At 51.3% G+C, this 14,697-nt stretch overlaps 1 protein-coding gene and 1 pseudogene across 2 annotated transcripts in view; both read left to right on the plus strand.

Annotated features, from left to right (window-relative positions):
* Positions 1 to 2,698, plus strand: part of CACNG4 (calcium channel, voltage-dependent, gamma subunit 4) — a 15,945-nt gene extending 13,247 nt beyond the window's left edge. Inside the window, exon 4 of the mRNA XM_011999171.1 lies at positions 1,224 to 2,698. Coding sequence (XP_011854561.1) covers positions 1,224 to 1,762 — 539 coding nt within the window. The 3' untranslated portion in view covers positions 1,763 to 2,698. The remainder of the gene's footprint in view (positions 1 to 1,223) is intronic.
* On the plus strand, positions 1,853 to 4,194 carry LOC105553197 (annotated as a pseudogene). Its single transcript, XR_001008118.1, has 2 exons — positions 1,853 to 1,919; positions 2,049 to 4,194. The product of XR_001008118.1 is annotated as an uncharacterized LOC105553197 (transcript).
* Positions 4,195 to 14,697: the final 10,503 nt, after the last annotated feature.

Below are 14,697 nucleotides of genomic sequence, written 5' to 3' on the forward strand. Positions count from 1 at the left end.
CTTAGGCAGTGACTGTAAATTTAAAACACTAAATGCAATATAATATCCTGAATCCATCCAGGGACAGAGAAAGGACATTAGTGCAAACCCAGTAAAATCCAAGTAAAGGCCGGGCACGGTGGCTCACACCTATTATCCCAGCACTTTGGGAGGCTGAGGCGGGTGGATGGCTTAAGATCCTGAGTTTGAGACCAGCCTAGCCACATGGTGAAACCCTGTTTCTACTAAAAATACAAAAAGTACCCAGGCATGGCGGTGCGTGCCTGTAATCTCAGCTACTCAGGAGACTGAGGCAGGAGAATCGCTTGAACCCAGGAGGCAGAGGTTGCAGTGAGCAGAGATCGTGCCACTACACTCCAGCCTGGGCAGCAGAGTGAGACTGAAACTGTCTCAAAATACAAACAAACAAAAAATCCATGTAAAGTCTGAAGTCATGTGCCAGGCTGGTTTGTTTGTTGTGACGAATGTTCCACATAATGTAAAATGTTAACATTAGGGGGAACTGGGTGAGGAGTATATGAAACTCTCTGGACCTTGCAGCTGTTTGGTAAATCATAAATTATTCTCAAATAAAAATGTATTTTAAGTGTTTCAATGCACAAGGCCCAGCAGTTTCACTGCAAGGAGTGCACCCCGTAGTTGTATCCATATGCACATGTGAGGCTGTAGACACAAGGATGTCCAAGGCAACCTTGTCACAGCAGAGGGCAGGGAGCCACCCAGACATCTCCTGCAAAGGCCTGGTTAGGTGGGTCGTGAGACTTCCGTATGGGGGTGCCGCATGTAGTTAGAAAGACAGGAGCAGCTCTGCATGGCCTGATTCAGAACCGTCTCTCAGATGTACTGTTAAGAGAAAAAACAAGCGGCCAAAGAGTATTGTGCAAAGGAAATAATAGGGGTGTGTGTGTGTGTGTGTGTGTGTGTGTGTGTGTTAGAGAGAATTTTTTTTCTCGAAGGACATACAAAAGAAGATAACAGTAGTTGCCTTAAAGAGGGGAACTGGGGGCTGAGAGTGTGTTTCATTGTATACCTCATTTGAACTTTGTACTATATTACCCATTCAACATTAATTACTGAAAAGAAAAATTAGCAACGAGAATAAAGAAATATTCATCAGAGAGGGGAGTGTCCACCTGTTCCCTGCCCTGCCCATCCCACTGTGGGTCTAACCTCTGCCTCTCTCCCTCCCTGGCCCCGCTCCCCGTTCCCCGCTTCCCTTTCAGGCCTCAGTAACATCATTGGTATCATCGTCTACATTTCCAGCAACACAGGCGACCCGAGTGACAAGCGGGATGAAGACAGAAAGAACCATTACAACTATGGCTGGTCTTTTTACTTTGGAGCTCTGTCTTTCATTGTGGCTGAGACCGTGGGCGTCCTGGCTGTAAACATTTACATTGAGAAAAATAAAGAGTTGAGGTTTAAGACCAAACGGGAATTCCTTAAGGCGTCTTCCTCTTCTCCTTATGCCAGGATGCCGAGCTACAGGTACCGGAGACGGCGCTCGAGGTCCAGCTCGAGGTCCACCGAGGCCTCGCCCTCCAGGGACGTGTCGCCCATGGGCCTGAAGATCACAGGGGCCATCCCCATGGGGGAGCTGTCCATGTACACGCTGTCCAGGGAGCCCCTCAAAGTGACCACCGCAGCCAGCTACAGCCCCGACCAGGAGCCCAGCTTCCTGCAGGTGCATGACTTTTTCCAGCAGGACCTGAAGGAAGGTTTCCATGTCAGCATGCTGAACCGACGGACGACCCCTGTGTGAGCCACCTGCCCCTTCTCTCAGCTCCGGCCTCTCCCCAGAATGGCTCTTTTTGTCACACAGGACGGCATGTGATCCTCAAGACAACGAACAATGAACTACAGCCAAACGCAGCCCCGCCCTGGTCTCCAGAGGTGTCCTGGGCTGGCTTTGCACAGAGGTTGTGCTGGGAGACTGGACCCGGGGCTGCAGAAGAAGCTGAAGGCTGACTTTGTCCCCTCCCCCAAAAGGGTGTTTTGATGCCCCAGGGTCACTGAAATCTCCCAGGAAGCCCTAGAGCTTTCCTGAGGCTGCCCGGCCTTGATCAACTCGGGAAGACAAAATCGAGCCATTATCTCCTCTTGGAAAGGCATCCTGCCAGAAAAACGGGATTTCAGGCCCCTCCCTCCCTGCCTGGGCGCCGGGCCACCAGAAGGCTCCGCCGAGCACCAAGAGGTCTCTGGGCTCTTGCCAGCTGCTTTTGAACCTGAGGTTCCTGTGTCATTGAGCCAGAAATCAGAGCACCGAAGCTCACTCCCTTCCTCTCCATCTCTCCCTCTCTCCGAGACTCTGGCGGTGGCCTGTGATCCTGAAGACAGCTCTGCAGCCAGCTGGTGCTTCGGCCTTTGCGCTGTCTCGGGGCCAGCTTCCCTCGACCTGGGGAGGCCATGGCCTGTGGAGGAGGCCCAGGTAAAGGCTGGCAGCTGTTGGCTGGCTCTCCTCTCTGCTTCTGGAAGCTTCCGCCTCACTCAGAATGGGCAGGACAGACCCACTGACTGGACTTCAGAGTCTGGAGGGTTCCATTGGTCAGGGGAAAGTGGGCACGTGGCCTCTTGCTGTGCCCCTTGTCACAGACCTGAGGAGCAACTCTGTCCCCTAAGCATTGGGGATCCTGGGGAAGAGGTGGACAGACAGCTCCCTCCAGCTGGCATTTGGCAACAGGAGCCTGGACTTCTGTGCAAGAAAGGGAGACCCAAGGGTGAACAGTGGCAAAAAAAAACAAAAAACAAAAAACAACAACAAAAAATCCTAGAGAACAAACATCCAATTCCTAGGTGGTTACCAATCATGACTTCCTGCAAATCAACGCCAGGAGAGCAACTTACATTCATTTCTTTGTCTTAAAAAGTAGCAGCAACTGGCCCCACAACTCCTGTCAATGTAATTGATTCCGCCACCACCTAACAGGATGGAGTGGAGGGAGTTTGGATAAATGGGCTGAGCTGGGCTTCTCTTCCTCCCCACAGAGGGGAGATCTCAGCACTTTGTCCGGAGCTGAGGAAGTGGGTTCTGTGTTTTACAGTTTTTCCAGCCATTCTTTTTTTTCCCCCTCCTGAAGCAAGCAAAGAGCGTGGAAGCGTGTACTGGCTTGGAAGAAGAACTCTCTAGAACATGGAACTTAACCCTCTTTTATATAAAACATGTGCTTTCTAAAGAAAAATTGTTTCTTACTTTTTGAGACTCCTTGATCCACCCTGGAACAGTCGCCTGTAGTCCTGGTAGCTATCGTGCTTGGAAAGAACGAGCGCATCCTTACCTCAGCTATCTGCTCGCAGCCCATGGGTGGACTCGGCCCCTGGGGTTCAGACCCAGGTCCATTCGGCCTGGTGATGATGTCATCGTCTATCCCACCTTCCTTTGCCCCCAGGAAAGGACGCATCCACCCGTAGCGGCCGCAGCTGACTGCTGCGGTGTACCGGGGAGCTGAAATGAGGCCTGCCAGGGCCCCTGTGTGCTGTGCTCCGGAGCCTTCGCTCCCATCGGGGCTGACATCGTCTGGTGGCGTGTCCAAGTGTGCCTAGCAGCGGACGCTGAAGCACCAGAGCTCAAGGCCTTCACCTGCTCTAGGCCAGCCCCGTCCCCACACCCCACCACCTCCACTGCCATGACCAGGCTGAAGACAGGGAACGCCCTCCCCAGACCCGCCGTCCAGCAAGGCCCCGAGACTTTTCTTCTGTGATCTCCAAAAGGAAGGCAGCCGCGCTGTTCTGTTTCCTCTCCATCTGCCACCTCCCCTCCCACTGCCCCAGAAGTTTCTATCATTCCATGGAGAAAGCTGTGTTCCAATGAATCCTACCTCTTGCCCAGTCCCAGGCAGAGTAAGCAGGGTCCACCTAGGGACCAAGAAAGAGTAGGAAGAAGGGGACGAGCCGGGAGCAAAACCACCTCAGACACCCGGAACTTCTCAGCCTTCTCCCCGCGGCCAGCTGGGTCTCCGGGGACCCTGGGCCCTGGGCCGCCCATTCCTGGCCCTCCCGCTGCATCTCAGACCTGACACCCTCCCGGGGGGATGTGGTGGCCGGTACCCGCCTTCTCTCCCTCCTCCCGACCCACCCCCTCACCCCCACCCCTGTGTGTTTCGCCAGTTAAGCACCTGTGACTCCAGTACCTACTACTGGTTTTTGGTTGGTTGTTCTGTCTTTTTTTTAATTAAATAAAAACATTTTTAAAATGTTCTCTTCTTGATGTGGGGAGGCGGGGGAAGAGCCCCCCGTAAGTCTTTGTGGGCGGTTAGGGTAAATAGATGTCCCTGGGTCTAGGGTACACTGTGCCCCACCCCCGCCACCAGAGAAGAAGAAAGAGGCCCGGGGGCGGGGAGGCCAGGCTCTGACCAAGGCCGATTTTTCCAGCTTTAATCTGGGTCACTGGCCACCTCCCCAGTACCAATGGCTGGTTTCAAACTTCTGGGTGGTGCCATCGAGGTGGCTTTTCACCAATGAGCCAGAAGATACACAGGCTGTACTGGGTGGGGTGTGGGCCCCTGGGCAGCCAAGAGAGCCAGGCCTGTCCCCCTGCAGAGTGGAGGCCAGCTGGAGCCACAGCTGCCAAGGCACTAAAGTTGCCCCCAAGTGGTTTCAAAGAAGGTCACTAGCCAGCCTCTGTTCCCCTCCGAATTCTGAAATGATTACGAAGTAGAGCATCCTTATGACTACAATGTGAGCGTCATGGCTGGAAAAGCCAGAAGGGAGGATGTGGCTCAGACCAGAGGCCAAATGGGCTTCCTCCACTGTCACTGGACAGTCCCAGGCAGGGCATCCGACCACTCCTGCCCCAGGCCACAGGGAGGAGTAAGGTAAGGAACTGAGAGAGGGGCCAGAGGACCCTTCTAGCCCGGGCGATGGCCAACAAATGGCACAGGCCCCAGCCGACGACCACTGCAGACAGCCAGGTTCGCCCTCGCAGGTGGGCACAGACCTCCACCTTCCCCTCCTTGGAGGCAAGAGGAGGGATAAGGAGCACCCTCTCCTGGTTCTGTCCAAGCTGCAGCCCAGGAGACCTTTGCATCCAGTTACACTTTGCTCACTCTTTCTTTTTTCTTTTTCTTTCTTTGTTTCTTCTTTCCTTCCTTTTCTTTTCTTTTCTTCCTTTTTGATGGAGTCTTGCTCGGTTGCCCAGGCTGGAGTCCAGTGACGTGATCTCAGCTCACTGCAACCTCCACCTCCTGAGTTCACGCCTCAGCCTCCCGAGTAGCTGGGACTCCAGGCGCCCGCCACCATGCCTGGCTAATTTTTTGTATTTTTAGTAAAGATGAGGTTTCACCATGTTAGCCTGCATGGTATCGATTTCCTGACCTCGTGATCCGCCAGCTGGGCCTCCCAAAGTGCTGGGATTATAGGCGTGAGCCATGGCGCCAGGCCTGCATTTTTTTCAGGACTTTGACCTTGAGTTTTCTTGCTAAGGGCCACAGGCTTCACTGCTCCTCCTGGAACCAAGAGGCACCAAACTCTTGAGCCTCCTTCAAGAGAACTTCGGTCTCACGAAAAGCTTTCCTACCCGGGTCCCAGAGAAAAGCATGGAGCAGGGAGGCTGAGGGCCCAGCGTCCCTACATCCCTACCTCGGAGCTGCAGTAACCAGTCTTGGCTTTTCTGAACTTTCTGCCCCAGCTTTTAACCTCCTTTCCTCTTATCTGAGACAGGCACCTGCGGAAACTGATGTGCTGAGCCACCAGGCCCTGGGGTCAGGGGAGCTCAGGCCTTTGCCCACCCCTACCTGCTGACCCCCTGCCAAGCTCCGAGCACTCATTCCACGCTGCCCAGAGTCAGCACCCTGTGTCAGAACTTCTGTGTCTCCTGTTTATTCTTAGCCCCTAGGAAACTGGCTCAGTGCAAGCTTCTCAGCCATCCTGGGTGGACTCCCGGGCCAGTCTGCATTTAGTGACTTGGTTCCACCTCCCATAGTCACGTGGTCCCATGTTTTGTTCAACTAAAAACTCTGCCTCCATAACATGCAGAGTTAGAGCCACAAGAACTGGCACAGAAATAATTATTCCATTTCCCTAATCAAAATGCTGCTGATTAAATGATGGGTGCACCAAAATCTCAGAAATCACCCCTAAAGAACTTATTCATGTAACCAAACACTACCTGGTCCCCAAAAACCTATTGAAATAAAAAATAAATTTAAAAAAAAAAGTGCTGCTGAGGCCAGGCGCGGTGGCTAACGCCTGTAATCCCAGCACTTTGGGAGGCTGAGGCGGGCGGATCACTTGAGGTCAGGTGTTTGAGATCAGCCTGGCCAACATGGTGAAACCCCCAGCTCTATTAAAAATACAAAAATGAGCCAGGTGTGGGGACTCACGCTTGTAGTCCCAGCTACTCAGGAGGCTGAGGCAGAAGAATCGCTTGAACCCGGGAGGCGAAGGTTGTGGTGAGCCGAGATCCCGCCACTGCACTACAGCCTGAGCGACAGCGCAAGACCCTTTAAAAAATAATGCTGCTGAAAACCCCCTCTCCTCCAGCCCAGTAGCCCCATTCTATCCTGGCACTGGTGTTACTTAGAATAGGCCGACTACCCGCCAGGCGTGGTGGCTCACGCCTGTAATCCCAGCACTCTGGGAGGCCAAGGTGGGCAGATCACGAGGTCAGGAGATCAAGACCATCCTGGCTAACATGGTGAAACCCTGTCTCTACTAAAAATACAAAAAATTAGCCGGGCGTGGTGGCGGGCGCCTGTAGTCCCAGCTACTCGGGAGGCTGAGGCAGGAGAATGGTGTGAACCCAGGAGGTGGAGCTTGCAGAGAGCCGAGATCACGCCACTGCACTCCAGCCTGGGCGACAGAGCGAGACTCTGTCTCAAAAAAAAAAAAAAAAAAAAAGAATAGGCTGACTACCCAACCAACAACCCCAAGCATATACAGGATTCATAGAATAGAAGTTCATTTCTCACTCCTATAAAGTCCACTCAGCTGTGCAGGGGTGGGTCCTAGGCTCCTCCCAGTCCTGCAGACATTCAGAGACCCATGGAGACTCTGCCAGCTTCAACATGGGCTTCTTAGGTTGCACTGAACTTTGATGTCCAGTGGGCAGTTGGAGGGGAGAGAGAATAGATGATACTGTGGGTGGAAAGCCTTGTGGGAGGTTTTAATAGACCATGAAGTTGTGACTTCACCCTCTGTCCACATGCCATTGGCCAGAACTCAATCATGTGACCATGTCTAAGAGCAGGGGAAGGTGGGAAATGTAGTCTAATTCAGGGGAAAAGGAAAGCTTGGGGAAGAGCTGGTCAGTGTCAGCCCCCTGGTCTCTGTCTTTTGTTTGGTAACTCCCTGCTTGGCCTCCCTCCACCAAACTTTTTTGGGCATGCCCACTTTAAAGTGACAGCTTTTCCTGGGACTGCATCAACCTGTGTGTCCTGAGCCCCTCCGTCAGCTCCAACGTGATGTCTGACCTCTACTCTCTCCAGATGCCCCATCTGTAGCATGGGTCCATAATACTTTCAATCCAGGTTGGAGGGACGGTCTTGAGCTTGTGCCTAAACGCAAACAAGAACCACAGAATTACTGAACATCATGCTCAACAGAACTGGCAGATACTTTAGGAATATCTCATTCAACTTGATCATTATATCCACGATCAAGATACCAGCAGAAAAATGCATACATTTGATCATTATAGAAAAGGATCAGGCTCCAAGAGGGAAGGAGAGGGGTAGAAGGAAGGAAAAATGAAAGGAAGAAAGAAAATTATCTTTTGAGAATTTTTGTAACAACCATGAAAGGGAGCTACCGCTAGCCCAGTGGTTTTCAAGTAGGGGCAATTTTGCATCTCAAGGGGATGTTTACCAATATCTGGAGATATTTTTGGTTGTCATAACTTGAAAGGGGGGTGCTGCTGACGTCTATTGGGCAGAGGCTGAGGATGCTGCTAAGTATCCTACGATGCACCAAACAGCCCCATGCTTCATCCCCCAAAAGAATAATATGCCACAAATATCATTCGTGCTGAGGCTGAGAAGCCCCGCACTCACTTGATTCAACAGTGAGGGAAACTGAGGCTCAGAAAGGGTGACACCACTCATGCACCATCACATGGCAAGTTTTTGGTGCTTACTGTATCTAGGTTGTGGGCATACTACGAAAACGCATATGTTTAATCCCAGCATCTCCTTTCCCTGCAACCCATTTAGATTTCTGCCTTTTTCTTCTTCGTTGTTGAACCAACAGTTTCAGAAACAGACACTGGAGTTCGAGGAAGGGAATGCGAAACAGCCCCTGTCCCTGGGGAAGAGGACTTTCTTGGAAGTCTGTGTCCCTGTGTCTGGGAACAGAATGATGATGGAATTCAACAGAACAGGCAGCAGGAAAACAAGCCCAGAAGCCTGGCCCAGCCCGACACAGGGGTTCGCCCTCCTCCGCCCACACCCTAGAAGCTGCAGTGAGATGGCAGAGGACCAGAAAGATGGAGATCAAAACCCAGCTCCTCCACTCTGAGGGGCAGCACTGGGCAAGTCACCCAGCCTGTCTCAGAGCCCGTTCCCTCCTCAGTCACATGAGGCAGGTGACATCCCCCACCTCGCATTGTTGAGAGAATGAGCTAAATTTTCAACAAGGAAATGCACATAAACACCCCAGTTCAGCGACTGGCATTCTAGTGAGTGGTCAGGAATGTTTGTTGACAAACAATACTAAAGGAATTTCCCAAAGTGGATTATTCTAGAACAGCCCTTGGAGGAAGTGCTCTGAGAGCCAGGCCCAGAGGGTGCCTGGCGCACTGCACTTTGCTTTGGGAGAAACCTGCCATCCATTCTTGAGTCTTGCACCTGGGAGCGGCCCCTGCTGCCAGCTCCTTCTATTGCCGAAGCCCATTTGTTTTCACCGTCAGTGTCCTGGGCTGCTGGGCAGAGGTGGTCAGGGCAGCTGTGTGGCTGCTGTTTTCTTTGCAGGACCTGACAATCCCCAAACCCTGCTGGGGCCGTCCTGGTTCCATGAAGGTTACGCAGGCTGCAAGAACCCAGTCCTGACCAGCTCCCAGGTGCCCTGTTCTGGTTCCCTAACGTGGAACCACAGGAGCTGGCACTAAGGAGAGGCCTGGGAGAAAGAGGGGGTGTGCGTGGATGGGAAGTAAGGGGGCAAGGGAGACCTTCCTGCAGGGAGCTCAGAGCCAGCCATGTTCTGAGCCTTCAACTCCCTGCATTGGTACCCAAGACAGCATCCCTCCATCACTGCCTAGCCCTAGAGATCTGGCACACGGGGGAGGGATGGGAGGACAGAAATGGTTGCTCAGGGACCTTAGGATCCAGAGGGTGGAAGATGGGGCAGATATACCTGAGGCAGATGTTTTAAACTTGCAGCTTTCAGCAAAACTGCTGGTGCAACCTCAAGAACAGAAGTCCTGCGATCAAAAAGGGTTACCAACCCACATCCTTGTGTGCTTAGAGCCCATTCTCTCCTCAGTCACCTGAGGAAGGTAACATCGTCCAAACAGCAGTGTTGGACCTGCAGGAGAGGAGGCTTGGAGGGACCTACACCTGACCTTTGTCCCCTATTCACTCCTATAGGACACCCAGAGGCCAATGAAAAGGTCAGGCCTTCTTGTCTACCTCCAAACCCAGCCAGGAGCTTGTCCACATGCGCAGCCTGAGGGCCTGGGCTTTGGGGACAGCAGCCTCAGCCACCACCCGCCCCCACTCCCCCCACCACTCCACAGCCAGCAGCTTCGTACTGCTCTCCTCTCCAAAGGCTGAGCCTGCCTCATCCACCAGACCACACATTTAACCATTCTTTGCCACCCAAAATAGAATTCCCTCCAGTTGCCTAGTATATCCATCAGTAGGGCTGTGTAACAAACTGCCTCAAAACATAGTGGTGTTAAACAACCGTTCAATATACTCAAGGACTCTTGTCTCTGCTTGAGCAAGACAGGGTCACGATGATTTTTCTCTACTTCACTGTCTGGGGCCTCAGCTGGCAGGCTCCAAGGCTGGGGGCTGGAATCATCTGGAGGTTCCCCCTTTAACTCACATGTCCAGTGGTTGATGCTGGCACTTGGCCAAGACCTTAGGTTCCGTTTTCAGCCTGAATCTCTATGTGTAGACTCTCTGTGTGGCCTGAGCTTCCTCACAGCATAGTAGCTGAGTCCAAAGACGAGTGTCTCGAGAGTAAGAGAGAAAAGTGGAGGTCTCAGAAGTCAGATAGCATCACTTTCAGTGTATGGTAAGGGTTGGAATGGTCAAAAGGCCACTTAGGGCTCAAGGGTAGAGGAAATAGATTCCACCCGTTTATGAGTAGTAACAAGGTTCTGGAAGAAAAAGTGGGAGCAGAAACACTGCTCTGGTCGTTTTTAGAAATCTGCTCCCCTCATCTCTCTAGTACCTTGTCAGGCTCTAGGCTTCTCCACCCACAGACCCTCCCTCCCATCCTCCATCTCCACTGTTTCCCCTGGAACTTGTCACATCTTTACATCTCTTTGCTATGGTCTCCTTCCATCTCCTGGCGTAAAAGAAACCGTAAAAGGACATTGTGTCCTCCCTGGTGAAAGCTGCCACTTCTGCCCAGAGGTTCGTTCTCTGCCCAGGTTCCCAATACAGCAGTCCCGGCAGCCCAGACCCAGACTCAGTCCCAAGAGATACACAGGTGGGAAGGGAGAAAGGATCTGAGAGACCTTAGACTCCAGGGACAGGCTCAGGCAGACACACCTGAGACAGATATTTTTTAACTTGCAGCTTCCAACAAAACAGCTGGTGCAATCTCAGGAATAGAAGTCAACGATAACAGATGGTTATGAACCCATGTCCTTGCACGTGGAATTGCAGGCAAGGAGAGTTGGTGGTGGTGGTGGGGGGCTGCTAACACCTGCAAACCATCACTCCTCCACCCTCCTCGGGCAAAGTTTTCTCCTCTGAGGGTCTAAATTGGCCATCCTGAGCCCTTTCTGAACACCATCACCTCCCCAACTCCTTTCCAGCCACTCAACTCACTTTCATCAAAGACTTCACCTTGGCTAAAGCCTTCCTCTGTACCCCAATACTGCCACCATCACAGCACATTGATGTCCATGGGACCAACCACTCTGACTCCTGACCACACAGCTCTCTGGCCTTCTCACCTCCATTGACCTTCATCTCCAACCTTGACCTTGTCATCACCCCTAACTGTCCTGGTGTAATCTTCAGGGCCATCATTCTCTTCTCTGACCACAGTCTCCAATGCTCTCAATTCCTCCATGCTCTCTCCACCATGACACCCGTTCTTCAACCTCATCAAGCCTCAAGGTCTTGACTCCTCCATTTTCTCCCAATCTATCAATGCTTCCTGGTTTCAGGGCCATCCTAACCAGTCTAGACCATGGTGAGGCATCATTTAACCTCGCCTTTGCCAACACCTCAGTTCCCTTGGGCTCTCTTCTAGTATTTGTCTCCTAGAAGATCCTCAACCCTCTTCCAATCTCACCTTTCAAATTTTCTCCATCTCTGCACCTGAGCCTCATGGTAGCACCAGAGAAAATCAAGTGATTTCTAAATTGGTGCCTGTGGGAGGCAGAATGGTGGTCCCCTGAGATGTCCACATCCTAATCCCTGGAACCTGTGAATATGTGGCCTTACATGACAAAAAGGACTTTGAGAGTGTGATTAAATTAAGAATCTTCAGATGCTCGGATTATCCTGGATTATCTGCATGACCCCAGATAGAAAGACAAGGGTCCCTCTAAGGGAAAGAGGGAGGCAGGAGGGTTGGAGGAAGGCTGTGATAGAGCAGCAGAGGTCAGAGTGATGGGACTGCTGACTTTGAAGAAGGAAGGGGCCGCAAGCTGAGGACCACTGGCAGCCTCTAGAGGGCAGGAAATCTGAGGGGTCTCCCCTAGAGCTTCCAGAAGAAACACAGCCCTGCCAACACTTTCATTTTTAACTCAGTGGGAATTAAAACCTCCAGAACTGGTATGATAATAAATTTGCATTGTTTAAGCCACTAAGTTTGAGGTGATTTGTTCCAAGAGCAAGAGCCAATGAATACAATCCCATGTGTATGCACGGGGCTGGCACTATGCTGCACCCCAGCTATCATCCTCAATGCCCTTGATATGCTTTGGCTGTGTCCCCACTCAAATCTCATTTTGAATTGTAGCTCTCATAATTCCCACGTGTCGTGGGAGGGACCAGGTGGAGATAATTGAATCATGGGAGTTTCTCCCGTACTGTTCTCGTGATAGTGAATAAGTCTCATGAGATCTGATGGTTTTATAGATGGGAGTTCCCCTGCACAAGTTCTCTTGCCTGACACCATGTAAGACATCGCTTTCCTCTTCCTTGTCTTCCACCATGATTGTGAGGCCTCCCCAGCCATGTGGAACTGTGAGTCCATTAAATCTCTTTCCTTTATAAATTACCCAGTCTCGGTATGTCTTTAGTAGCAGCATGAGAACAGACTAAAACAGCCCTTATCAGTGGACACCCCAATACTCACAACAGCTATTTCACACTCTCACTACCTCCACGAAACCCTCCACCCATCATTTCCATCTCCTACTTTCAGCCATTTGGCCCTACCTCTGAGGTCACCAAGAAAACAGAAGTCTTTAGATGGCAATCCCCTTACCTCCCCACCCCTCCACCACCTGTAGACTGGTTTCCCTCATGACTCATCTCTTGCTTGGTCCTTTCCATCCTGGTGGGGGAGGTCACCCGCTCTTCCTGTACATCGCCAGCCCTTTCATTTGAGGTCTGGTCATCCCCATCCCCTCCCCTAGAATCTTGCATTTCTGTCTTAAAACAGCAAATACCAGGCCGGGCACAGTGGCTCACGCCTGTAATCCCAGCACTTTGGGAGGCCGAGGCAGGCGGATCACAAGGTCAGGAGATCGAGACCATCCTGGCCAACACGGTGAAAACCCATCTCTACTAAAAATACAAAATATTAGCCAGGCATGGTCGTGGGTGCCTGTAGTCCCAGCTACTCAGGAGGCTGAGGCAGGAGAATGGTGTGAACCCAGGAGGCAGAGTTTGCAGTGAGCCGAGATCATGCCACTGCACTCCAGCCTGGGTGACAGAGTTAGACTCCATCTAAAAAACAAAAACAAAAACAAAAACTAAAAAACGCAGCAAATACCAAACTTCCCTCATGCCTCTCCTTCCCTTCTAAGCTGAGCACTTTACAAAAATGTCTAAACGTGTTGTCTACCCTTCCTCGCCTCCCATTTCACTCCTCGATTTATTACAGTCTGCCTTGATTTTTTTACCTGCCAGTTGTCAAAACCAATGGACGTGTTTCTGTCTTGACCTCTATAGTGCCAAAACTTATCAGCCACTCTTGCCTTCTAGAGATGTCCTCTGCTCCTGACCTCTAAGACACTACCCTCTTGGTTTCCTCTATTTCTCTGCCTTCTCCTGTTCTCCTTTGCTGGCTTGGTTTCCATTCTGTATCCTTACATCTTAGGCCACAGAACTCCTGGATTCCACTCTTGGAGCTCCTCTCCTCTTTACCTCGTCACTTCCCCTTAGTAACCTCATTCCCTCTCACTATTACAACTACCACCAAGTCCACATGTCTAACTCAGATCCTTCCCCAAGCTCCAGATCTCCTCCTGGTGTGTCTGCAGCAGACTGCCCTTGTCTCCCAAAATCTGTTCTCCCCTCTTCCATGGTAATAGAGAGCTTTAGCTGGCTAAATGGCCACCCAGCTAATCTCCAGGGCCCTTGGAGATGGTCAAAGTTCTCAACAATTTAAGTGTTTTGTGCAACTGGTGTGTCCACTGTTTATAAGGAAATTGTTTGGTTTGAACTCCAACTCTTTCCCCCTTTCTTGTGGTCTGGAGCTGCCATGTCAGTGACCCTGGCCTTGCACACGAGAATGATACCCCAGAGCATGGTGGAGCAACAAGACAGGAAGCACCCGTGTTCCATTAATGACTGGATGGAGACAATCACCCTGCCAGCCAGACTGTGCTTGAAAGAGAAGCATGCCATGCTTCTGCCTAGTTAAGCTGCCTTTGGGGGTCTCATTGCGATAGCAGCATGGCCTGTATCTAACGAATACAGTGCCTGAGCCCGAACCCATCTCCTGAACACTCAGTCTTTTCTCCTCCAGTTCATCTCATCTGTCAGTAGCATCACTGTCCACCCAGGCCTCTGAGTCTGAAATCCCAACTCCTTCCTTCCATGTTTAGTCTCTCACCAAATCCCTTTGGGTCTCCCACGTGTGGATCTTCCCAGTAGACCCCTTCCTGCTTTGGTTCCCACTGCCATCTCTGTCTTCATTCACACTTTTGTTATTCCATCTCAACCCCTTCTATTGCCTGCATTGCTGCTGGTCCAGAGTATCAGTCCATTTTCACACTTCTATAAAGATACTACCTGAGACTGGGTAATTTATAAAGGAAAGAGGTTTAATTGACTCACAGTTCCACATGGCTGGGGAGGCCTCAGCAAACTTACAGTCATGGCAGAAGGAGAAGGAGAAGCAAGTACTCTCTTCACAAGGCAGCAGGAGAGAGAGAGAGGAGGAGGAAGTGCCAGACACTTAGCAAACAACCAGGTCTCATGAGAACTTCCTCACTATCATGAGAACAGCATGAAGGAAAACCATGATCCAATCACCTCCCACCCTGTGGGGATTACAATTTGGATTGACATGTGGGGATTACAATTTGGATTACAATTCAAGATGAGATTTGGGTGGGGACTCAGTCAAACTATATCATCCAGGCAGATGTAGACACATCAATGCTCTGTTTAAAACCCTTCTGCA

This window comes from Mandrillus leucophaeus, unplaced genomic scaffold (assembly GCF_000951045.1).
Source record: "Mandrillus leucophaeus isolate KB7577 unplaced genomic scaffold, Mleu.le_1.0 Scaffold585, whole genome shotgun sequence".
In the NCBI taxonomy this organism is placed as follows: domain Eukaryota; kingdom Metazoa; phylum Chordata; class Mammalia; order Primates; family Cercopithecidae; genus Mandrillus; species Mandrillus leucophaeus.